General features: G+C 40.6%; 1 protein-coding gene across 1 annotated transcript in view; it reads left to right on the top strand.

Moving 5' to 3' along the window:
• Nucleotides 1-20,999, top strand: part of IPCEF1 (interaction protein for cytohesin exchange factors 1) — a 160,831-nt gene extending 139,832 nt beyond the window's left edge. The window contains exons 11-12 of the mRNA XM_057739945.1: nt 8,688-8,878; nt 18,355-20,999. Of these exons, the coding sequence (XP_057595928.1) occupies nt 8,688-8,878; nt 18,355-18,573 (410 nt within the window). The 3' untranslated portion in view covers nt 18,574-20,999. The remainder of the gene's footprint in view (nt 1-8,687; nt 8,879-18,354) is intronic.
• The last annotated feature ends 6,152 nt before the right edge of the window (nt 21,000-27,151 follow it).

Here is a 27,151-nt window from a genome sequence, read left to right as displayed (position 1 = left end):
TGTTTTGGTGTGATTTATATTTCAAAAAAGATCACTTCACTATATGGAAAATGGATATTAGGAATGTAGGTATTGAAATAGACCAACAATGAAATGCTGGTAGCAATGGGGTGGGGAGCAGAAAAATACACATATTTGAGATATATGATAAACATACAATGTAAGAATGTAAGATTTGGAAAGGATTATTGCTTGGTTTAGTCTATCCCTAGTCTCTCAACTACACTGCCTGAGCACACAGTGGACATTCAAAGACTATGTGATGAATGAACTTAATAAATAAAGGGATCAAATGTGTGAGGGAAAGAGAGGAGTCAAGGATGAGTCATAAGTTCTCCAGAATATTCAGTCCCCTGTGGCATGACATAAAATCATAGCTCTATAGGACTGTTATCACTTCCTGGGAAAAGGTTTACTAGTAGGGATTTAATGGCCATGTTGAAATGTAACTCTAAATGTGTATACTGAGGATTTCCTATAAGGCAAAAATAAGGATATCTTGCAAGTAATTATGAATCACTCTAGATTATAATCATAGACATAAGGACAAAAGAGCACCATCTTGAAAAGGTAAGGGCATTTATGTGCTCCAAAACCTTCATTTTCTGCTTGTGAAATTCAGGTGGGGTAACTTCTTGCTTCCTCTTGCCTCACTGCTCTTGTTATGAAGTGCCCCTCACATCTTTCCCCTCCTCCTGAATCTTCCATTTTTATATTTTGTGCTCACTTGGCCCCATCATGGGTCTACATGGTTGATGGATCTTGCAGGTTATGGAGCCAAGGCTGACATATATTTATCCACCATGCATTGGGTTTGTATTCTTGATTTTAAGCGATTTCCAGCTTTTTTTTTTTTTTTAACCATTTGTTTCCTATTCAAACTCCACCTCATATATATATTTTAAAAAGAAAAAAAAACCTAACCAAATACCTTTTTTTATGTGCATGCCAATGTTTTCTGTCTTCTTAGGATGTGAGCAGATATAGAAATTTTATGTCTGCATTAAATATTTCACCTAATCCAGGGTGCTCATGTGATTGGAAGAATGTAAAGCTACTTATTAGAATCTTAGGTAATGAGCTCAAGCTAAGATTATTTCTGAAAATCACTGCCACAGAGGCAATAATAATAAAAAAACCACAAACACTAAAGTTCGCCCAATAGACTAGGTTTATTCTTATCAATAAAAGCAAAAATACAACATAAGAGTACTGAGTTGCCTTGCTTAATAGAAACATCAGATATCCAAGAGAAAAATAGGTACCTGATTGGCAGAGAAGGTAAAACAAATATAGGAAAATGAGGGAAACCAAAGTGAAATTACTCTCAGAGTTACAAGAATACAAGTAAAAACATTTGCTTTACACTTGGGTGCTCTCTCTAATTTTCTCTCAAACGGTTTGATTTTTCTCTTATAGAATTTCTTTTACCTGCCATCTTTTTTTTTAGGCCCCTGACTTTGCAGTCTCTGTTTCTGTGCACTTATGCCTTTGTTGTATACAGGGCCCAGCCTACCACGATAGCGACTCATATCTCTGCTCCTGATTTGAACTGGTTCATTATCCCCAGGTGCCCAGTTCAAATGTCCAGGCAGAGAATCTGATTATCCAGGCTGTATTCTAGTTTGCTGACCAGCTTATAATTTCCTCTCCTAGGATCTAGTGCCATATGGCCCTGTGAGAACAGAATTTGAGGTATAAAACCTGGGCACCTCAGAAGCACAGGCTCTGGGTGGGGACTTTTCCCTTGGAAGATAGAGTAGCAGGGGCAGGGATCCGAGCCTTGGCCTCGCCACCTACCATCTCGATGACAATGCATTATCTGATTTGAAATCTTCTTCAGTGAACTTTATTCAAGAGGAAATATGTCAAATATAATTATGGTATAAAGCATAGTGTTTAAGGCAGTGAGCTTTGGGTCAGAACCTAGGTTTGTCTCTTTGTGAATTTGATTAAGGTTATTAATCTTTCTGTGTCTTGACATTCTCTCCTTTATATCAGGGTTAATAATACTTTCATCATAGCGTTGTTACAAAGGTAATGACAGAGTGTTGGTATAGCAGTTAACACAGTGCTTGTCACATAGTTAAAAACAATACATGAGAACTATCTCTATTACCATCGACAGCAGCAGAAATAGGCAAGTTGTCTCTAAAATTATACTATGCTAATGTTCTTGGTTAGTAGTATTGTAATGGTTAAAATAAGTTATCTGGATTTATCTTAGTTAATAATTTAAATTTGTCTGTCATTATGATTCTAAGTCTTTTGTTGTAGAGTTGTCAGAATCATTTATTAGAGGAAGCCTGTAAAATGCTTTTGATCTCTTAGCATCAGATGCTATAGTAAATGGCATTTGTAAAGTCTTAACATCTTAATATCCAAATGACTATGTAGTTAAGACTTCTTCCCTTTGTAACAGGTGCCTTCCACGGTCTTTCTTTTCTCAAATACTTAGAACATTGTGCATGAAACAGGAAATGCTATTTTCTACCTAAGCCTTTTCAAGTGTTTCATGTTTAGGAACTAATATAATCTTCTTTGGGACATCAATTAGATTTTTCCAATCTCAAAAAGTTTTCCTTTCAATTTCTGATATGAGATATGGCATATGAATTCCCCTCTTGTCTCCGGAAGCCAGCATTTATGTTCTAAATAGAAAATAAAAACCAGATTCTAGAAAGCACAAGGAAACACCAAAAATAAGATAATGGGGGAGGTGAAGTTGACAATACAGCATTTAAAGAGAGAATCTGCATACAGTGTTCTCGACAGCCAAATTCTGGGCCTGCGGTAGCGTGCCTGTCCTGTCAGAAGCATACAATAGGCTGAGTACGTGGGAGGTAGCAGGATAGGAGCACATGCACTTGGCATCATCTTGGAAAGGAAGGAACTAGTAACCATTAGTTAAAAATGTTGTTTCGTCTTTTGCTAATGTCAAAAAGAAAGATCTTGCTAAAAAAATACCATCCTTTTCTTGAGTCTAAATCATTAGGTTATTGACTTAAGTAAGGGTCACTAACATTTACCTCAAATTCCTACCAACGCAACATATTGAGATACTGATGCTTTAGAGCAGGTATTCTGGAATCCTCCTTTGAGCAAGCCAGATTTTTTAAAAAACTTATGATATGGCACAGAAAAAATAGATGCTGCTTTCTGGATGAGTCCCAACTTTATAGTTGTAATTTCAGTCCCTTTCTCTTCCAGTGAGCTGAAGCTGGTTCTGCATAAGTAATTTCTGGGAAGCAGTCTAGCCTTGCTATTCAAAGTGTATCCATGGACCAGCACTTCTGACATCACTTAGGAGCTCATTAAAAATTTAGAATCTCAGTGCTTGCCATCTCAGACTGACTGAATCAGAAACTGTTAATTTTAACAAGATCCCTATGTGATTGTTTGCTTATTAAAGTTGGAGAAGGCTGGTCCAGAAGTGCATGGGCTTGCACAGTGTGGAGTTGAACTTTTGTTCCTAATTCTACGCTGATTTACATTTTGGAAAGATCACTTACTGTTTTTCAAGAATCTCTACATTTTTTCTCATCTATAAAATAAAAATAGTTTTCATCTTCCTTGGCAAAGAACTTGTGACGCTTGATGCCTTATGTGGTGATGAAAATTAAAGTCCTGTTATTTTATGTAAGAAGACTAAAATATGCGCTTGAGAAGAAGGATAACAATTGCATTGGAAACACTTGATTGTCAGACAGAATTCATTTATCTTGCCACAGAAGGCAAGGGAGGTGGAAATAATTAACTTGGCTTCTGTTTCCAGTGGGACAGAGACTAGTGTTCTTTTCTGTCTTATTTTTTTTTTTTTTGCTCTTTTATAATCTGGTAAAATAAAGGAATAATCTAGTGTTTTCTTATGAAATTAAGATTTAGAAAAATATTTACATAAAAAATATGAAAAGGAGATTTTTAAAATATTGCTTTATTAAGAAGCTTTGAAAGGTACAGGGATAGCCCTGTAGAATGAGCTAGCCGGCGCTGGTCTTCTATATAACGATTGGGAAGGACTCTCACTTATGCTTTGGGGTCAGGTGCATGCTGTGTTTTGTGTTTTTGTACCTTTGGGTCCTTTTTTTCCCTATGACCCTATTTATCATCTACTTCCGTTATTATTGGGTGTTCACTTTATGGTTCTGTGAAGACCTAGGCATGAGCCATTAGCAACAGTAAAAACAGTATAAAGTCACAATCTAGGTGGTGGCTGAGGTTGGATCACAGGTCTTTCCCCTGAATATCTAGCAATATGTTGTATATCTCTCAGATTATGATACAAAAAAGGCAATCAGTGTATTTTCTTAACTCTTAACATCATCATTTATTATTTTCTCGTCATTACCTTTGTGAGTGATTCTGGAATCCGGGTATTAGAGGTCAGACATATACTTTTTTAGTTTCAGGTTTCCATTGAGGAGAGGTGGATAGCTAAGAGGTAAGAACATAATGGTAATTTGAATTCATTTTTCCCCATTTCTCCAACAGCTTTAACCTTATCTTAACATACTCACTCCTTACTATTATCTCCAATTTCTAAATGAATCCCAATGAGAAAGTGTTTGTTTTCTGAACATTGGTCGTATTTTAGGTGAATTCTGTATTAACTTTTTGTAATCTCAACAGGTCCTCTTTACCTGTGAATTACTTTTAAAATTCAACTATTTCTTGCAGGAGCAAGTTATACACACATACATACACATACACACACACACAGACACACACACACACACACACACACACACACACACTTCCTCACAGCCAATGCTCCAAAGTTGAACTTAGGGAAAGGAATGTGTGTGGGGGAGGGAGATAATCTTTGATATTTTTAACTTAAAGGTAAAATATATTCAAATACAATAAATGATAATAAAATTATCCAAAGAGGTGGTTCTCTTTATTTTTCATTTAGGGAATGTGCTTTATGCCATCTTATTCCAAGATTCTAAAGTTTATTTCCATCTTTACTGATTTAATATCTGTTGAATTAGATATAAAATCTTAATATAACCATTTTACTCTGACATAATTACAAATTAATGTGTTAGTCAAAAGTAATTTTATTTTCTATCACAATCTATAGCAGCACAACTGAGCAGCTTGGTGAACACAGAGAAAGTAAAGAAATCATTCTTTTCATCTTCTTTGCTGTATACTTGCTTGGTTTGTTTCTTGAGATTTGTTAAATATATATTACTTTAAAAATACTGTGGTATTAAAAGCTATGTATTCAGGCTTTATTTGAAGTACAGTCCCGCTTGCCTAACTGTAACAAAAGGATGTATACAATTATTGTGTTCTAAGCTCCCAGAGTCCTCAATGCTACGGTTCTCTGAGTCAGATGTCTTTTTGTTTTTAAACTTTTTTTTAATGTATCTTATTTATTTATTTATTAGCTGCGTTGGGTCTTTGTTGCTGCACACAGGCTTTCTCTGGTTGCGGCGAGAGGGGGCTACTCTTCATTGTGGTGTGCAGGCTCCTCATTGCAGTGGCTTCTCTTTTTGTGGAGCATGGGCTTCAGTAGTTGCAGCATGTGGGCTCAATAGTTGTGGCTTGCGGGCTCTAGAGCACAGGCTCAATAGTTGTGGCACACGGGCTTAGTTGCTCCGCAGCATGTGGGATCTTCCTGGAGCAGGGATCGAACCCATGTCCCCGGCATTGGCAGGCAGATTCTTAACCACTGAGCCACCAGGGAAGTCTGGAGTCAGATGTCTTTTCATTTAAATTTCTTAAGACTTTCTAATGTTTCCAGCTTAACTCCAGGAGTGTTACCACCTTAGTATTTCTCTTATGCAAATGTCACCAGTTATGATGATAATCTTACAAAAGTCTACTTTTAATAGCACTATTGAGATATACTTTACATTCTGTAAAAGTCACTCATAAAGACATACAATTCAGTGGTTTTTAGTATATTTATAGAGTTGTGCAGCTAGCTCCACAATCTATTTTGAGGACATTTTAGCACTACACACAGAAAAGCCCCATACACATCAGCTGTCATTCCTCATTCCTACTTGTCCCCTCCTCAGCCCCAGGCAACCACTAACCTACTTTCTGTCTCCATGGATTTGTTTAATCTGGGCATTTCATTATAAATGGACAATACAGTATGTCTTTTGTGACTGGCTTCTTTTACTTCAAAGAATTTTTCAAGATTCATCCATGTTTTAGTATGCGTCAGTACTTCATTTCTCTTAATGGCTAATACTCCATTGCATGCGTGTACATGTACCACATTTTGTTAATCCACTCATCAGCTGATGAGCATTTAGGCTGTTCCCACCTTTTGTCTATATCATTCATGACATTCATGAACAAGTTTTGTGTTAACATGTGTTTTTAATTTTCTTGAATATATAGCTAGAAACGGAATTGATGGGTCACATGGTAACTCTACATTTAGCATTTCGAGGAAACACAAAACTGGACTGCCCTAAAATGGTGGGTCCATTTTACATTCCCACCAGCAACTTTAAGGACTCCAGTTTCTCCACATCCTTGTCCACATTTATTATGGTGTCTTTTTTATTTTAGCCATCCTAGTGAGTGTGAAATAATATCTCATTGTGGTTTTGATTTGCGTTTCTCTAATGACTCATGATATTGAGCATCTTTTCATGTGCTTATTGACAAAAACCTGCTTTTGATGTCTGCACAGACTGAGCGAAAAAGTCTAATTGTGTTCAAATGTAGTTTTGAATATTTCCCCCCTTTTCTGATAATGTTTTGGTAGAGAACAAAGAACTTACTGACCAATACTTTAATTTAATTGCAAAGTTAGCCCAACATCTTTGCTCTCCATTTTATGAAAGAGTACTGGGCACATCTGTGGACTTTCTTGGTGGTAGAAAGGGGAAAACTATTGCCTAAAGACATTTAACCTTACAAGCATAAACTGTAAAGTAAGTGAATATGCTTAATTTTAATGCTTCTAGACTACTATGGTATGCTTTTCTCTCCCCTTTGGAGAGACTCATTTTTCAGTTCTTCTAAGGCCATACTTTCTATATGATCCTCTATCAAGCCTGTGCTCAGGACAGGAACTAAAATGCATAGACATTAAGGAGTACATGGTAGAAAGCAATCTTATTGTCTATCTTTCCTGAGATTATTTTCAGAGACTGAAGTGAATAAAGGACTGAAGTTGTTAGTGAGAAATTAAAGCGGCATCAAGAGATGATTTTCCAAGGAAGGGAGGGAATACAGGGATATGTGTATAAAAACAGTTGATTGAACCTGGTGTACCCCCAAAAAAATAAAAAAATAAAAAAATATAACAAGCCTAAAAAAAAAAAAAAAAAAAGAGAGATGATTTTCTTTGAGTAACTTTCTATATCATTTGAGACCCTTTCATTTGCCTGTGATTGAAAACAACACCCAGAATATCTTAACAATGGCAATGCACTGGCTCCCATAGGCTGAGAGGGCTCTAATGGTATTACCAAGATCACCATGTCTCAGTTGGATCTTATGGATTGGCTCTATTCTCATAATTCTTGGCATGATTCCCAGAATCTTCCAGGTCACATCATCACACCACTCAGTTTAGGAAAATAGAGAGGTTGATTCCCTGATACCCCAAAACAAAGTCTCAGAATTGAGTCTCTTTGGCCCCAGTGGACCTGACCTGAGACACAGGCTTATTCCTGAATCAATGACTATGGCTGCTATGATGGAACTGCCATTGGTTTGGCCTAGCACATGGGGTCCCACCTGGATCGTGGGTGGAGTCATTTCATTGGAAGCATTTGAGCTGAGGCTGGCAAAGCGTGGTTAAGAAAGAGAATAGAGGTGTGTGGCATGAGGAATTATTATTATATGCTCAAAGCCCCAGACCATAGGCAGATTCCTTCATTCAAAGGATAGTTCCAGGAAGGACATTAAAAAGTGATCTGGGACCATGGTTCTCAAGCTTAAGGGTGTGTATTGGTTTGCTAAGGTTTTCCTGTCCTACCATTGATTTTAGAAGCAGTGAGCTTGTTTGGTTTCACAGGTTCACGGGTGGAAAGGAATTTTGCCTCAGGATGAATCATTCCCTGAGTTGTACCAATTTCTGGTTTAGATAATGTTTGGATGAGATTTGAGACCTAGAGCTGATGTTGGAATGGGTTAAGACATTTGGAGATGTTGGGATGAGTGAATGTATTTTGCGTGCGAGAGGGACATGAATTTTGGGAAGTTAGAGGGTGCACTATTATGGGTTCAGTTGTGTCCTTCCAAAATTCCTGTGTTCAAGTCCTAACCACTGAGACCTCAGAATGTGACCTTATTAGAAAATGGTTTTCTTTTGCAGGTGTAATTAGTTAAGATGAGGTCAATAGGGTGAGCCCCTAATCCAATATGATTGATTTCTATAAAAGGGGGAAATTTGGACACAGAGACATGCACACCATAAAACACCATGTGAAGATCAGAGTTCTGTTGCCACAAGCCAAGGAACCACCAGAAGCTGGGAGAGAGGCGTGGAACAGATGCCTCCCTAGACCCTCCAAAAGGAATATGGCCCTGTCATGACAAAGTACCACCAACTGAGCGGCTTAGACAATAAAAATTTATGTCTCATAGTTTTGGAGGCTGGACATCTAAGATCCGGTTTTCAAGAGGGCCTTGTTTTAGGACCACTATGTCAAATGTTCTGTCCTTGATTAACTGGGTTTATTGTTATTTATTTATTTTAATAGAAGAGACAAAAGCTGAAGATGATGAAATGGAGAAGCTCTACAAATCGTTAGAGCAAGCGAGTCTATCTCCTCTTGGGGACCGACGACCTTCAACCAAAAAGGAGTTGAGGAAATCCTTTGTCAAACGGTGCAAAAATCCATCCATAAATGAGAAACTCCACAAAATCCGAACTTTGAATAGCACATTAAAGGTAAGAAATTTCAGGTTGTGGGTGAACTCTGTGGATATGGGACAAGAAAATGCTGGTTCTGTAGAAGATTCATGCCAGTCACAGTATGTTTGTGTGGGTAGAGGGTAGGGAAAGGCAGTAAAAGCTAATGTACTCTCTGTAGGGTGAATTGACCCTTGCCATTCTTAAAGCACTAGGACATTTACGCGGTAGCAACCAACAGTTTTTTCCAGTAGGTCTTGATTTTTGCGCTCACTCTGGCATAAAATTTCAGATATTAAGCTCCTAGCTGGCAAGGATCATGTGTAATTTGTTTTTGTACACTTCTACCTGGAATAATACATGTTGATGAGAGCCTGAGATAGTCAACTGGTGAGAATACACAGGAATATTTAACAAGATCGTGGAATTTCACCGGATTCATTAATGAATGCCATTCTTCTATGTTATATCCAGAAGAAAATTTCTACATTTCAAATACAGTAAAGACTTAGGTGACTCTAAGCTGTTGGGTCTGGAGCCAAGAACACCATGAGAGCTGGGCCGTTGGAAATAGATGCTTCATGGTAGTAGACGAGCAGAGCAGGTGCTTTCACAATGAGAGTAAGGGACAGTGTACAGGATGTACTGAAGCTATTTTCAGGGCCTCCTATAACTATAATGGTTCTTTATAACAAAAGCATCCTGCTTTCACATTTAGATTATAGCACAAACAAGTGGAGGCCAGAATACTTTGTAAAATAGTCCTGAATTAGCAGAAGATATATAGATTCTGAAAAGCCTTGATAGACCTGCAATTTAATTCTGTTTTGTGCATGTTCTTTTGAATCATGAATTTGCATCCCTTTCCAGGAAGAAATACCAGGAGTCAAAAGGACAAAAGATGTCTGAGTGACTCTTAGTCAGATGTCCCAGTTAGTGGAAGACCTAGGCACCCTAAAATCCTTGAAAAAATGAGGCCGAAAAATAAAAGGGGGGAGTATTTTATTTACACAAAGAAAACCAAAATGTAGAGAAAATTCCCTAGCATTTAATGATGAAAGACATCACCAGCACTCATTTCAAAGTCAAATATGTTACATATATATAGTATTTACAGAGCTGATGTATGTGTTTGGTCATCCAATGTAATATGCCATACTGTGTTGAAATTTTTACTGTCTTGTTTGTGATAACTGAGATGAGTGAATACATTTTTTATTGAACAAATATTTTCCAACTCTTACTATGTATGAGACAGTAGGACACTAGGACACTAGGACGCTAGGATCCCTGAGTGGGCCCCATTGGACAATAGCCACATAAAGGAAAACAGTTAGAATGAGATGTGATTAGTGCTATAGTTGATATCAGCTTGGGATGCTTTGGTAGCCCAGGGGAGGGAAACAGCTGCCTACCTGAGGCCATTAGGGACAGTGCCATGGAGATGCTGAAACTGGCCTGTCATAAGAGATGAAGGACATCAGGAAGAGAAAGAGCAGGAGCTGGCCTAGGCAGATGTCTGTCAGTCGGTAAGATGTTGCAGTCCACATTGGGAGAAATAGGGACTAGAGGGTAAGGGGAGCCTGGAAAGTTCAGGCTACTTCAAGAAGGAGAAGGATGGTGATCTCAGCTTTCCAAAGAGCAGTAACCTCAGGATTCTAGACCTTCACTTGACCATGCCCTGCGGCTGGGAAACTGGGCATGCAGGTTCTTACAAAGAACTCAAAGGTTTTACTGACCCAGCTGGTTCTCTGTGACCTCTTGCTCTCCATGCACTATGGCCACAAAATTGATGAATTCAGCAGCTTTTTCTTTTCTTCCCAGGTGTTAGTTATCTCTTGCTAGGCAACGAAATACCCGCAAACTTAGCAGCTACAGGCAATAGACATTTATTATTTCACAGTTTCTGTGAGTCAGGCATTTGGGTGTGGCTTGTTTAGGTGCTTCTGCCTCCTTGTCTCTTATAAGGCTGTATCCAGGCATCAGCTGGGGCTACATTCATTCCTCCACTGGGGGAGGGAGTGTTTCCAAGCTCTCTCACATGGTTGCTGGCAGGATCCAGCTCCTCACAGGTTATTGGACTGAGGGTCTCAGTTGTTCACTGTCTGTTGGCTGGAGGTCACCCCCAGTTCCTTCCCTTGTGAGCCTCTTCATAGGGCATCTCCCAAAACAGAAGCTGGCTTCCTGCAGAGCAAGTAAAACTGAGAGAGTGAGCGAGCAGGGTGGGTCATACCCCTATCTCAGGAGTGACATCACACTGCATTTACAGTATTTATTCATTGGAAGCAAGTCACTAGGTCAGCCTCCCTACAGTCAAGGAGGGGAATTACAGAAGGGCATGCATACCAGGGAGCAAGGAACATTGGGGCCATCTCAGGGGCTGTCTATCCCACCCAGCTGAAGAACCGCACTCTGAACATTCCTGGAAAGAGGACAATTCCATAAACCCCTTATGCTAAGGCTGATGAAGTGTACCCCATGTTATGTATTCCTATGACCCTCCCAGGAGGTAGGAGGACATGATGACATGGAAATTGACCTTGTTGAAAAAAAGAAAAAAGCACATCCCCCTATTCATTAGAGAAAGATCATCTGGTACATGCATGTTCATTCATGTCAAAGAGCAATCAGAATTATTTTAACTATCTTTAATTTTAACTGTCTTTAAAACCCAAAGCAGTCAGGATAGTGGTCGCCTTTGAGGGAGAGGGGAGGATATGTACTGGGAGGGGCCACAAGTAAAGCTTTTGAGGTTCTGGGGAAGAGTCTTTTTTTGACCTTGGTGTGGTTACAGAGATGTGTTCATTTTGTGATAATCTCATGAAGCACAAACCTTATATGTGCGTTTTTCTCTATGTGTGTTACGTGGCAATATAAATGTTTATTTAAAAAAATACTTCAAAGCTGGAGTGTGGAGAAGCAAAAAGAAGAGTTTCATGCAGAAACAAGGAAACAGTTTTAATAATATTTATATTAGTGATAAGCACATTCCAGAAATAAAGAAAAATCCTCACACTGGGATTATATTGGAATGAATTCTCTTTCTGGAAATTATCTTAAGAAGTTGAGCAAACTATCATGTCACACACTAAAGGTCTTTAGATCTTTAGGAGTCTCTGATAGCTCCACATCCCCTAACTTTTGGCTAAGCCTGTCTTTATTTTATTTTTTTTTATAAATTTATTTATTTATTTATTGGCTGTGTTGGCTCTTATTTGCTGCACATGGGCTTTCTCTAGCTGCGGCGAGCAGGGACTACTCTTTGTTGTGGTGCAGGGACTCCTTATTGCCGTAGCTTCTTGTTGTGGAGCACAGGCTCTAGGTGCATTGGCTTTAGTAGTTGTGGCACATGGGCTCAATAACTGTGGCTCATGGGCTCTAGAGTGCAGGCTCAATAGTTGTGGCACACGGGCTTAGTTCTTCCACGGCATGTGGAATCTTCCTGGAGCAGGGCTCGAACCCGTATCCCCTGCATTGGCTGGCAGATTCCTAACCACGTGTCACCTAGGAAGTCCTGTCTTTATTTTTAAATGAATGATTAATGGAATGATTAATGGGTCCAACTGAAACTTTCTCTCAATGTTACTCTCGCCTATGTCAAAAGAGGAATGAACACTTCTTGCCCATCTGCTCTGGTAGAACACATTTCCAATGCTTAGGTCTTAAGGGAAGCCATGTACTGCATATTTGGAGTAAAAAATGAAAGTACGTTAGTTTTCAGAACCCCTACCAGACCCTGCCTGCCTGCCAGAAGGCCAGGAGGATGTTGTAAAAGTAGTTCAAAGCATTCAGTGAGCCTCCTGCTCCACGGGGGAGAAGCAGGACCTTTGTGTGATACTGTTGACCCCAGGGTGCCAAGTGTAGGAAGGAGCTCAGAGGGTTATGTTGTTTCATTAACTTCCTTCCTCTCTATTCTTATCTACAGTTTTTTCTTTTATCCATAAAAGAACTAACACAGACTTGAGCCGAACGGTAGTGAAATCATTTTTGCCTTAAAAAAAAATTAGTTTTCCAAATTTGGTTGATCTGCAAAAATCTTTAGTTTTTTCAATAAAATATTAGGATCTCTCTCCTTTTTGACCCACCTCCTAGCATAATGAACGTAAAATCAAGAATAAACAAATGAGACCTAATGAAACTTAAAAGCTTTTGCACAGTGAAAGAAACTATGAACAAGACAAGAAGACAACCCTCAGAATGGGAGAAAATACTTGCCAATGAAGCAATGGACAAAGGATTAATCTCCAAAATATACAAGCAGCTCATGCAGCTTAATACCAAAAAAGCAAGTAACCCAATCTACAAATGGGTGGAAGACCTAAATAGACATTTCTCCAAAGAAGACATACAGATGTCCAACAAACATATGAAAAGATGCTCAACATCACCAATCATTAGAGAAATGCAAGTCAAAGCCACAATGAGGTATCACCTCACACCAGTCAGAATGGCCATCATCAAAACATCTAGAAACAATAAATGTTGGAGAGGGTGTGGCGAAAAGGGAACTCTCCTGCACTGTTGGTGGGAATGTAAGTTGGTACAGCCACTATGGAAAACAGTTTGGAGGTTCCTTAAAACACTAAAAATAGAACTACCCATATGATCCAGTAATCCCACTCCTGGGTGTATACCCAGAGAAAACCATCATCCAAAAAGAAACATGAACCATAATGTTTATTGCAGCACTATTTACAATATCCAGGACATGGAAGCAACCTAAATGCCCATCAACAGATGAATGGATAAAGAAGGTGTGGCACATATATACGATGGAGTATTCCTCAGCCATAAAAAGGGATGAGATGGAGCTATATGTAATGAGGTGGATAGACCTAGAGTCTGTCATACAGGTGAAGTAAGCCAGAAAGAGAAAAACAAATACTGTATGCTAACTCATATATACGGAACCTAAAAAAAATTGGTAGTGATGAACCCAGTGACAGGGCAAGAATAAGGATGCAGATGCAGAGAATGGACTGGAGGACATGTGGTTGGGGCAGGGGAAGGGGAAGCTGGGGTGAAGTGAGAGAGTAGCAAAGACACTACCAACTATAAAATAGATTGCTAGTGGGAAGTTGCTATATAACAAAGCGAGATCAACTCGATGATGGGTGATGCCTTAGAGGGCCAAGACAGGGAGGGTGGGAAGGAGTTGCAGGAGGGAGGGGATATGGGGATATATGTATAAATACAGCTGATTCACTTTGGTGTACCTCAAAAGCTGGTACAAGAGTGTAAAGCAATTATATTCCAATAAACAGCTTAAAAAAAAAGAAAAAAAATTAGGATCTCTCTCTGCACTGATGTCAAAATTTCTTAAGAACAAAGTAAAACTCCTTAAGTAACTTCATTTGAATAGCACCTTGGTCATATTAGAGAATGAAAACATATATATATATATATATATATTTTTTTTTTTTGGAAAAGATTGTTTTTGGAAGTATAGACATGGAGAACTCAGAGAGAAGAAAGAAAACTCTCTTGGCCCAGTTGACTCTCTAGCAGTAGTTCTTCCCAGTTACACATATACTAACTAGCCTTCTTTCCTCTGCTTCTGGGTCCTGCCATCCTGGTTATCCCTCTTTGGTTACTTTCCTACTGCACAACTTTTCTCTCCTTCCTGAAACCCGAATACACCTTTTGATTTCCATCCATCACCACACCCTTGGTCTCCTGATTCAAAATTATAAATCTCACCACTCAGCTTACTATATGTGTGGTCCTTTTCTCTTGAAATCCACATTATTCTGACCAATTTAGAAACAGGAAAAGAAGAAAACAAGAAAATGTAATAAAACACCCCAAATAAAACATAAGTTACAGCTAATTGTGGAGTACAGACAATACATTTGTGGGCCACTAATATTTGTGACCATCCATGAGCAGATGCCTCATTTGGATAAAATATATCCTGCCAATTCTTTATTATATCTATAGATATAGATTATACCTATACATGTATATAATACATAATATATTATATGTATTCTAATATTATATGATTATGATATAGACATATATATATAATTATATATATGTATATATAATTACATATGTATATTAGTTCGTTTATGGAGAGGATTTCCTCAGGCTCTAAATAGGGTTCGTGATGCAAAAGAGATTAAAAGGCAAATGGGTGATTAGTTCTTTCATTCATTTCTTATTTCATATATTCTTTCTTTTCAACAAGTATTTAGTGAACATCTACTATGTGTAGTAGATTCCTTCAGACACTTGGGTATATATCAGACAAAACTGCTTCACCTCATGAAGCTTACATTTAGGTAGAGAAAGAAGTAAACAAAATAAATAAGTAAAATCATAGTGTGCTAAGTGATGTAGATCTGGTAGAGAATTGAAGAGAAGGGAAATAAGGATTGTTGAAGAATTGATTTTTAACTAGGATAGACAGGAAAAGCCTCTTTAAAAGATGGAATTTGAGTAATATCTGAAAAAGGAAAGGGAGTGGACCTTCAGGCTATCTGAGGGAGAATGTTTCAGGCAAAAGGAACAAAAATGCCTGTTCCTTGGGGTGGGAGTGTGCCTGTCTGTTTAAGGAAGACCAAGGAGGTCAGTGTGGCTGGAGTGTGGTGGGTGATGCGGAATGGAGAGCAGAGCAGTGGATCAGAGGGGCAGCAGAGGATCACAGCCTGTAATGCCTCACTGACATTGTGAACACCTTGGCTTCAACTCAGAGTGAGGTAGGAAGCCTTTGGAAAGTTCAACAGAGCTGTGCCATGGTTTGACATCTTTTGAAGGTAGACCCATCAGAATTTCCTGGTAGATTGGGAGTGAGAGAAGAAGTCAAGAACAACTCCAGCGTTTGGCCTGAGCAACTGGAAAGATGGAGTTGCTATGAGATGCTTTGAGGATGACTATGGTAGGAGCAGGTGTCAGTATGGATTGGGAGTAGGAGGGGGCATTGAGAATAACAGGAAGTTAGTTTTGGAGATGTTGTATTGGAGATGCCCAAGTGGAGCTGCTGAAGAGATAAACAAGTATGGAGTTCAGGGCAGAGGTAAGGCTGGCAAGATAAATTTGGTACCCTCAGTGTGTAGGGAGAGTGGAAGAGAGTACATGAAATTTCCAAGAGCATGAATGTAAGTAAAACAGAGAATAGGCTAAATTTGGAGTTCCGGGGTGTGCCAGTGTTAAGAGATTGGGTGGAACCAGCAAAGGAGGCTGAGAATACGTGGCCTCTGTGGGATGAGAAAAGTCAGGAGAATGTGTCACAGAAGCAACATGATGAAAGTGTTCAAGATAGAGTAGTCAACAGTTTTAGATGCTATTGATAAATACAAGTTGAAGATGAGTAATTGATTATTGGACTTAGCAACGTGGTGGTCATGGATGACCTTAACAAGAGCAGTTTTGGTGGAGGGATGGGGGCAGAAGCCTGATGGGAGCGGGTCTGGGAAAGAACGGGCACAAGGACATTGGAGACAGAGAAGAGCAGAACGTTAGCTGGAATAGGAAAGTGGGATCAAGAGAGGGCTTTTAAGATGGGAGAAGTAAGAGCGTGCGTGTACGCCAGTGAGAACGATCCCTTGGAGATGGGGCACTGATGAGTACCAGGAAAGAGGGGAGAACTGCTGGAGTGAATTTCTTGAATGTGAGATAGGAAGCGCTTGTACAAGTAGAGAGTTCGGTCTTTGTTAGGAGCAAAGATATTTCACCCAAATGAACAGGAGGGAAGGCAGCATGTATTTGTGCTGATGTCGGTAGAAGGCACTAGGAGCTTGGGAGAACAAGCTTCTGATTGTTTCCATTTTCTCAAAAAAATAAAGAGCAGGGTCATCAGCTACAAGAGAGGATTGAGCAGGAGATATGAGTAGAAATGAGAAGCTTTAAAGTAGTCATTTGGGGGAGTGGGAGAGAAAAGGGATGAGAAAACACAATTACTGAAGAGGAGAAAGTCCACTTAATGGCAGTGGTCATGAATGTGAACTTTGGCCAGTGAGCACAGTCGTGAATATTTAGCACATGCTGCCGCAGGTCTAGGCAGAGAGAGTAGTTCAGTAATGAGCATGCAGTGAATGTCTACCTGTCACTCAGCACTTGTGTTAGGTACAGGGGATACAGGAATGAATAAAACGTGTTCCCTGTCACCTTCCTTAAGAAGCCTTAGAATAGGGGGCATGACAGATCCAGGAACATCTAAGCATAACATGGTAAATTCTAAGAGGGCCTCAAGCTTTGGAAGGCATGTGAGCATACAGAAACCTTCTCAGTTCAGTCTGGGGGTTCAGAGTTTTTTGAAGAGCATGATACCTGAATCACGTATGCCTTTATGAGTTGTAGTAAAATCCAGTAAAATAAAATCGGGAAATGTTCCATGTAAGAGTCACTCAAGGAATGACTTGAGTCCACCAGGTGAAGGAAGGTGAGGAAGGGCCTCTGTGTGGCATGTCCCAGGGTCATGAAGTAGCACTGTGTCGGGGAGAAAATCCACATCGACACTCGTAGAGAGGAAAGGAAGGAGCAAGTGGAGGCCAACAAATGGGCTCGTGTCCATGGAACTTTGGGCGTAAAGGGGAACCATTAAGAGGACCCAGAGTTTAGGGTGACCCCCTGCACTGTCGGGCAGGGGGTGGGTACAAAGTGGGGACTGGAGGCAGGAACCTCAGTTGGGAGGCTGCAGCAGAAGGTCAAGTGTGATATACTGGACTTTATATCCAAAACTGGGATTATGCTCACAGGGATGGAAGAAACAGGAGTAGATTTGAGATAAACGTTGTCAGGCTGAGAGATCTTTCTTTGAATGTGGAGGCTGATACATCTTATGTGTCACTCCATTCCTTGACTACAGAAAAGTCCCTTAACTTAAGACAGACATTTCAGAAATGTGTGAGACTGGATACAGAGGAGGCAGGGTGAAATAACATGAATAGATTGTCTACTAGCATCATTGAAATACGCACTGTTTGGATAGAAGTTTAATAGTCTTTTCTTTGAATAAATAGATAGCCTACACATTTATTCTGTATATATTAAATGTGTGAAATTTATTAAAAATTGATATAATTTAATAAAAGATTAAAAGGATATATTTTGTACTGTCTTATGTCTTACGAAAAGTGCTATGTCCCAGCTTTACTTAGTGAAGTTTGGATGGTCAGGGACATGGTGATACAGAATTATCCATTCCAGGAGGAACAAAGCTCACACTGAGATGGAAATATGACTGTGGTATGGAATAATGGATTCATCAGGGAAGAGTGACACAGGAGACCTTGGCTATATGCCTAGTTCTTCCCCTGAGTCTTGGGTGCCATGCTTACCTTCTTTGTGGTCAGCCTGTGTAAATAGGTGTCTTGCCCTATCTCTTAGGATTGTTGTAGGGATTCGAATATTAATGTGTAAAAACACTTTGATAATTTTATGGTCAAGGTATATGTGTGTTTATTTGTAAAAGGGCTGAAGATGGTTTATTGAAATTAAGATAGTCACCACATCTCACCCTCTTCTCTCTCTCTCTCTCTGTTTTTTTTTTATTTTTTCTACTTGGACAGTGTAAAGAACACGACCTGGCCATGATTAACCAGCTGCTGGATGATCCGAAGCTGACAGCCCGAAAATACCGGGAGTGGAAGGTCGTAAACACCCTGCTGATCCAGGATATCTACCAGCAGCAGCAGCAGCAGCCGCGGACCCCTACACCCGCCCCCGAAGCCTCCCCCCAGGGACTCCAGAAACCACCTTCCTCTGCCTGTGTTGAAAATTCTATCTGAGAGCGAACCAGGATTCTCTCCCTTGCTATCTTACCCCAAGCAACTCTTCAAGATGTTGCAATAGCTTAACACTTTTCCTTGTAAAGGAAAACTGAAACCCAGTTCCTGGAAGCACCAGCTCCTGCTCTAGGGATGCGATTGGGGTGAAGACAAACACTGATGCTACATCACCAGTTCCAGTGCTTCCATCCCGGCTGGAGGGATGGAGTCCAGCTGAGTAAACGGTCTCTGTGCTCCTTCTGGGAGCCCCCGGCCACACTAGGTTCTAGGTGGGATGTGAGAACTGTATCTTCTGTTTCTTGTTCTCAGCAGAATGACAACATTCCATGGACAAGGATCACTTTTTACCAGGGATACTTATTCATAGGAATATTCTGTTTTCCAAAAGAAGAATGTACATATTCCATCTGGTTGGGTAGCTGAGTTCCCCAAATCATCTTTGAAGTCAAGGAATGCTTTCTATAGCAGCAACCAGACCTGGATGGATGTGGTATTGTGGAACCCAAATCCCTTGCCTTTGGTCCAGAATGGTGGTGCCTTTTGCGCGTCTTCATAGCAAATGGCATGTGGGAGTGCCCAGGAGGAGGCGTGATCTGTGTTCCACTCGCTCAAAGGACAGCTTAATGTTTTCAGACTTTATCCAGGTTTGGGTAAGGGATCTGATTATTTCCACAAAACAGCTAAAGAAAACTCTCATGACACTTGGACACCTCTACTCCCTCCTAGTTTTTCTAAACCACTGTAGGACATAGTAATATGTCCAGTGAGGAATGTTTACTGCCTTTGTCCTTGAGTGTGGTAGCTATGCACAGTATAAATGTACACCCAGGGACTCCCCTGGCAGTCCAGTGGTTAGGACTCTGTGGTCTCACTGCCGAGGGCCCAGGTTCAATCCCTAGTTGGGGAACTAAGATCCCACATGCCGAGTGGCAGGGCCAAAAATAAATAAATACATAAACAAACAAACAAACATCCAGGTTCTCCAGGATCAATATTGACAAGATGATTCTGGTGTCCGAATTGTTTTAGTATCTTTAACTCAAAAAAAAAAAAAAAAAGAAAAAGAAAGAAAAAAGAAAAACACCCAACAAAAACAAGAGTTAAAACGTGATTGTTTTATTTTTGTATGTTTATGTATTACTTTGTGTCCTATGTGAATAGCTATATATAAAAGTTTGTTATTTAAGTATATTTATGGAAGTTCAAATTACTAGTGTCTTAAAAGATGATGTACTATTGTATGTTCTGTTCAGTATATATATCAAAGTATATACTTTTTGCTTGAGAAAAATAGGAATACTATAGATTTATTGGAGTTATGTTGCACTATAATGTCTGAGGAATGCTCAGGAAATCTTGTGGGATGAATGTAGGGCATGCATTAATAATCTTTATTTTCTCTCTACTTCTCTCTCTCCACCCCGCCCCAAGAATGCTTTGATTTCTATCTGTTGTAAACCATTCTCCTCTTACATTATTCCTTCTAGTAAATATACTTTAAGCTTTACACCTTTTATGCCCACATATCCTAAACCAAATGAAGCACAATTAATGCAGTCTTTTGACCGAAGACTAATATAAATTTGGGGGTTTACCGCTAGAGAGAACTCATTTTATTAGAGAAATGATAGGAAAATCTTCACTCACTAATCACCATGAATACTTCTAACCATAAGAATAACCACAGCCCATCAAAGGCCCATTTTGGCCTGACCTCTAGCAAACCATCAGCACAGCATCATTGGCTCTATGGTGTCAAAGTGTGTGGCTTGACATTCAAATGGAAATAACCCCCTGGGTTTTATCTGAGAACTAAATGGAAATAGTTGTTGAAATTTTCCCTAAGCTTTACTAAGAAGTCTTAATACTTTGTAAGCAAAAAACAACCTTAGCATTGAGAAAGAAAGAAAGAAAAAAAAAAGAACAGGAAGCAAGTTGTAATAGAAGCTTCTGAAGGATAAAGGCCATGCTACTCAGTTTGGTCCAGTAAACTCTCAGGTGCTCCTGCACCAGGTGGAGCGTGCCAGGCGGGGCTCAGATGCTGCAGAAGAGGGCACCTGGCCCTCCATGTGTTTACTGTGGGCACAGAGAGAAGCAACCATACAGATCCTCAGATTGGACCCTGAAGATTCTGGTTTGAGAGGCCAGTGCTTTCATCTCTTTACGTCGGAAATTAGCATTGATTCTTTCTGTAATTAGCAGCATCTAATTCTTCCTGTAATTAGAAGGTAGATTGTTTGGGATTCACAATGTAAATGAAGTGGTAAGAAAAGGAGAAATAATCATGGAGGAAAGGATGATATAATAAGGTGTTCTTCTACCTTTTTCTCTTTGGTTTCCAGCACCAACCTATAAACATCAAACCAGTTTTTCCTACATTGAAATGCTCTGAAAGATTTTGGCCAAGGCTTGCAAATATATTCTAAGGCTTTACTTTGACTTTTCATTAATACATATTTAACTGACCTTTTTTTTTTTAATTGGAATATAATTGCTTTACACTCTTGTACCAGTTTTTGTGGTACACCAAGGTCAATCATTTGTATTTATACACATATCCCTGTTAACTGACCTTTTAAAGTCCAGGTTGGGACTTCCCTAGCGGTCCAGTGGTTAAGACTCTGTGCTTCCACCACCCGGGGGGCACGGGTTAGATCCCTGGTCGGGGAACTAAAATCCCACATGCACGGCATGGTCATAAAAAAGAAAAAGAAATTGGTACCGCTCCAACTTAAAGGCAAAACAGATCCATGAGATTACTTAATCCAGTTTTTCAGTTACTTTTCAAAGTCAAGCCAGTCAAGACGTTTTTGCTTTGTTAATTAAAACAGTTACTTTGCAGAACCTTCCAAATGAAAGTTAAACTGAGCTGCAAAATTTCGCCCCCGGCTCTTCTAGACCAAACTCATCTGCTCACTTGTGACCTCCCTTCTGGGGATGCGTTCACTGTGTGTTACCTTGTGCTAGAAAGTAGCGGGACTACTGCTGTGAGTTCCCACCTTCGACTGTGGCTGCTGAGGAGGGTGGGGGGAGAGAGGGAAGTGAGAGAAAGAGGGGGTGACATTCTTTAGAAGTGATGCCGGTAAGTCTCTCTTGCCCTCAAGCCATTTTTCTGGTCCGAAGGATAGTGAGAGAATTGGATTACTTCTGGTTTATTTCTGGGGATCGGAGCATCTCTGAAATGAATTTTGGGTTGTTTCCTGTAAGTCTAAGGGGAGACTCCTAATGGCACTACTGTCGTCATGGGGTCTGAGGGCTGCGAAATGGCACACAACCATGACCGCTCAGGAAGTGGAGAGTCTCTGAGCACTACCAGGTTCAAAGCCACGGCACCTGCCAAGGATTAGGATCCTAACTGGACTCCTCTTTAGGGTTGCGAAGAGGTGGGGGGGACCACTTCCCTCCATTGTTAGCCTGTAGACCCAAACTGGTGCCTGATGTGATGCTCCCAATGGTTGGACCATTGCAGTACTTGCTGAGTTGAGTTCCACAAGTAGCTTGAAGGGTAGCTATTGTTTTTTATAGTTCTTAGTTGTGCCACTAGCTCTGCATAGCTCCCAAGGCCTAGCAAGACTCTGAAGCACACTATTATGAAGACTCCAGGAAGTAAGCTTGAGAAAGATGGTGCTGGAGTCAGATTTCAGGGTGAAATGATGGTGCCTTATATTTCAGTAGCACTTTGTAGTTTGCAAATGAATATGTTTCAGGCCCCCTCCCTGGGGGTCTCTGTGATATTGGGGGTGATTGTGGATTATTCTCTTGGTCAAGGAGTGAGGTGCCTGGGGAGAGCCCCACGTGGTGCAGCCAGGACCTGAGCTCGAGTCTCCCTCCTTCCTCTGCCTCTGCCTTGTTCAGGGGCTGTGGGGACTCAGCAGTTGGACTCGGACTGTACATGCCATTGCGCTGCGATGGGCACAGGGCCATGGTGGCTTTTGCGAGGTCATCTGCTGGAAACCTGAGGGCCCTCTTTTCCTTGAGTACAGTCTCTTCCTCATGGTCTGGAAGGTTACTGTCCTTCCTGCAGCGCCCTGCTGCTGTGCTGGCTGTGGATTGGGGCGTAACTCACCACTCTGCTTCCTTCTCTTCCTTCCATAAAGTACACTGCTTGTTAGGAGCTGTGAGACCCTTGGATGAAAAGGATCCATTTATTTTGTTTTCCTTTTAAAACGTGTCAAGACATGCCAGAGACCGAGCTTAGTGATTAAGGGTGAGGACCTCAACTTCCTCTCAGTTCCTTTTTCACGTAATGATGTTAATTTCCTCAGATGGCCTCTACATCACAAACAATATCATAGAGATGAACCAGATACCTTTAAGTCTTTTGAGGAGAGGTGCTATATGGAGACATACCTCTTTGTACGATCCTCTGATTGAAAGGTAATATTTTGATGAGGACACACAGATGATGGAGTGAGTACTTTAGGTGCAGAAGGTGGCCTTCCAACATTCACTCTGTGTTGCAAAGCTGCCATGCCCAAATGAAATTTTAGGATGCATCTCTTCTTTGGCCTAATAGAATGTGATATTTGATTAGGGTTTTCCAGTTTATTTCACCTTCCAATATTTTTGTATATGTATAAGAAAAATGGAGTCCTAGAAATGTGAGGTGACTGCCCTGCCTAGGGTTTTGTAATATGTCACTAAAAATGGAAGCCCTTGAAAGTAGAGTTTAACAACTCACATGAAACTGACTGGGGAGGGGACATCACTCCACCCAGCACCGAGAGCTGCTGGTCTCGGCCAACAAGGTAACGAACAACTATGTGTTTCTTTATGCTGTGGGACAGGAAGCGATTTTCTCGCCTCCTCTGCACATCTTTACTCTTCCTCACATCACCACAGACCACAGAGAAAACGAAGAAAAAATGGATTCTACGTTAAAAAAAAAAAGCCCTATTTTTCCTGCTGTGAGGAGACTTCACTGCCCTGTATTGATATTCTTTATCTTGAGTCCAAAGGGGAAGCATGCCCCCGGAAGACGTTTAGCATCTCATAATAAAGTCCAGATGTTAAACGACCATGTATTTTAATGTCCTTGCATGACAGGGATGTGACATTTTGCACTGCATGGTGTTTGGGGGCAAGATGTTAATGCAGAAATGATACCTTCGATCTCACTGTACTTTCGTTCTCTGTCATCTGCTCTCGTTGACCATCTACCCTTTTAGACCCAACTGAAAAAAGAGGCATGACTCATTTCTCCTGCCTTATGTGTTTGACGATGACTTGTAAGATAAAAATAAAAACAGGAGAAAATATATCTAGTGAAATGACATACAAAACATTGGAAATGTCCTACTGGTGTTCGTTTTCTGCCCTGCAATGTTGCTTCCTCAAAATAAAAACTCCTTGGGAAGTGTTGGATGGCTGGACTTTTATCGTCTACTAAGGTTATAGCGCCCTCTGGTGGCAGCCGCAAAATAATTGCTTCGAGAAGATCGCTGTTTTTATTTTTAAATGAAAGATTTAATTATGTTGGGAAATCCATTTCAGCAATAACTGAGGTGGCCTTCTCCAATGGTCCTCAGCTTACAGGATTCTTCGTACCGAGATATTTATAGTTTTCAAAATTGTTGGTGCAAACATTTTGACTTGTCATTAGACACCCACATTTTGTTTAGAGAACCTTAAAAATCTGCAAATTATAAAAGTTACAACCAGTAGCACATAAGTTCCTTAAAATACATAAGCTATCACTGTGAAAAAGGAACAAAAGGAAATACTGAAGTAGCAAAATAAATTGCCTTTATTCTGGATCCACTGATGAGAGGAAGTTAGCCTGCATTGAACTTGACTCACACCTCTCTGCTGTCTACACAAAGTGTTATATTTTTCCTCTCTCTCTCCAAAGTTTCACTTTACATGCTGAGTCCCATCCTCTTTTTCCTCCATCTGCCACCTCCAAATCTGTCTAGGCTCCCACACGGAAGCAGTAAAAATTATTCTAGACCAAAAGGATTAGCAAGAGGCATTGATATAGTATGTTCTTGATTTCTAGAACAATCTGGCATTCGTTTCCCATTGCTGCTGTACCAAATCACCACAGATGTAGCAGCTTAAAGCATGTGTTTTCTTCCAGCTGTGGATTCAGAAGTCTGACACCCATTTTCTTGAGCTAACATCATGGTGTCGTCAGAACTGTGTTGCTTTGGGAGCCTCCAGGGAAGAATGCATTTTCTTGCCCTCTCCAGATCACCCTCCTTCTTTGCTTCTTGGCTTTCTTCCTCCACCTTCAAAGGCAGCAACGTTGTATCACTCTACACCTTTTCTCTCTAGTCAGACCTTCCCCAGACTGACTCTTTAAGGGCCCTTGTGATTACATTGGGCCCAACTGGATAATGTAGGCGACCTTCTCTTGTTTTAGCAACCTGTATACAACTTGCAGCCTTAATTCCCCTTTGTAACATGTATGCAGGTCCAGGGATTCATGGCCATCATTCTGCCGATGGTAAACCTCCATTCCAAATACCCTGCTTAGTCCCCCTGACCCATCAGTTTCTTCCAGAAATTCCAGGATGTCTAAGTTTTAACAAGCATGAAATCCTTTGTCATACCATGTGGCTTGAATTTGATTTCATCAAAGTATGTTCACCACAGGAAAAGTAATTCCATCTTTACAAGGAGAAAGGGGAAAAAAATTCTAGCTTTTAAAGTCACGTGTACACAGGTGTGACAGGTACAGTAGTTTCACAATCAGATCAAGTTTTAACAATACCTGCATCTGAAGACAAAGCATTAGAATGTCACTTTTGAGAGTCAAGTATCATGAAGCAGAGGATCATTTAGGTCTCAAAATCTTAGGTTTATGAGCTGCTCTGTGCCATGCCAGACTGACCGAGGGGTCTGGCCAGGTCACAGCTTCCTCTCCCAGGAAAGACTCCCAGTGCTCTTGTGAGCACGTGATGATGTTCAAATGTACCGATAGAATTTCCATAGGTCCTGGCCCTCGTAAATCACAATCTGAGTTTTATATTGATCTTTTCTCTTTAAAAACCCAAACAAGCCATCCGTATAGGTAATTCCTTGATGCTGCTCTGCTTTTTTTTCAGTCTCGTGTTTTAGGAAGCCATAATCACTCTGCCCACACTGCAATCTCTGCTGAGCGTGTGCTGGCAGTTCTGTCCAGAGCAGGTGGTATGGGGTAAGGACAAAATTCCCAGGCAAACAGGGTGCCTAGATGTTTCTCCAGTTATTGTCCTAGCGCCAAAGGTTCTTGTTGTGGACACTATGGTTGCCCGCCCAGACCCCTTCACGTGGCCAGAGCTTTCATGCCTCAGGATGTGCAGTTAACAGCATCCCCTTTTCCAGAAAATTGTCCTCAGCTAAATGAGAGCCTCTTCGGCTGCGACGCCATGCTCCTCAATCTCAGCCAGGGTGGCTGTGGCCAGCAAGCGCCGAGGCCAGATGGCAGCCCTTGACAGTCACGCGCGAGGTGGTCAGTGTTAGTGTCAGGGGTGGCAGTGACAGCCTGGGGCTGACCATATGGATCTTTGGAGATTGCTCATAGAGAATGGTGCCCCAGAGACAAAATACTTGGGAAGCCAACAATATACAGAAATATCTTCAAGGGAAATTGGGTACAGGGTCCAAATTGCTGCTGATTCCCAGGAACCACCCCCCAATAATATGGCCACTGGGTTAGGGGAGCGGAGGGGCATATACAGGCCAAGTGATAAATGGCCCATGTTCTCTAATTTCTTTGTTTCCCTCTTTCTTTCTTTCTTTCTTTTTCTTTCTTTCTTTCTTTTCTTTCTTTCTTTCTTTCTTTCTTTCTTTCTTTCTTTCTTTCTCTCTCTCTCTCTCTCTCTCTCTCTCTCTCTCTCTCTCTTTCTTTCTTTCTTTTTTTTGGCAGTGCCGTGCGGCATGTGGGATCTTAGTTTCCCGACCAGGGATTGAACCCATGCGCCTTGCAGTGGAAGTGTGGAGTTTCAACCACTGAACCTCCAGGGAAGTCCCTCTAATTTCTAAATGTACAATCAGAAATGCCACACTTCGGAGCTGGAAGACTTCTCATGTCAGTTCTTTGACTAGTAATAGCTATTGTAGTAAAAAAGGCCAAATAGAAGTCCCTGAAGCGGCCTCCTTCAGTAAAGATAGTAACCGAAAACAAACTGCATCCAAGGGGAATGGCAGGGATTGGTGCCACCCTGAAGATTTTAAGGTTACAGGGGTAGTGGTCCCCACTCATACCTCTTCAATTTGCAAGTTTGTCTCCTGAAAAACTGAGAAGGATCATGGAAAATTATGGTGGATTCTTGCAAATTTAACCAAGTTATAACCCCAACTGTAGCTGAGGTGTTGGATGTGGTCCCTTTACTAGAGCAGATTACAGCCTCAAGTACATAAATTTTGGCTGGGTAAGGGGATTTTCTTCAATATCCTTCATTTTACATTTATATGAGATGGATGACAATACACATTAATGGTCTTGCCCCAGGTCTATATTTATTCTCTCGCTGTGTCACAATATATTCAAAAGGGTCCCAGACCATTTGAACATTCCACAGAAAATCACATTGGTTCACCATATTGATCACATCATGTAACAAACAACAAAAACTCGATGAGCAAGAAGTGG

The sequence above is a fragment of the Hippopotamus amphibius genome, chromosome 6 (genome assembly GCF_030028045.1).
Source record: "Hippopotamus amphibius kiboko isolate mHipAmp2 chromosome 6, mHipAmp2.hap2, whole genome shotgun sequence".
NCBI classification, from domain to species: domain Eukaryota; kingdom Metazoa; phylum Chordata; class Mammalia; order Artiodactyla; family Hippopotamidae; genus Hippopotamus; species Hippopotamus amphibius.
This window is presented reverse-complemented; position numbering and strand designations above follow the sequence as displayed.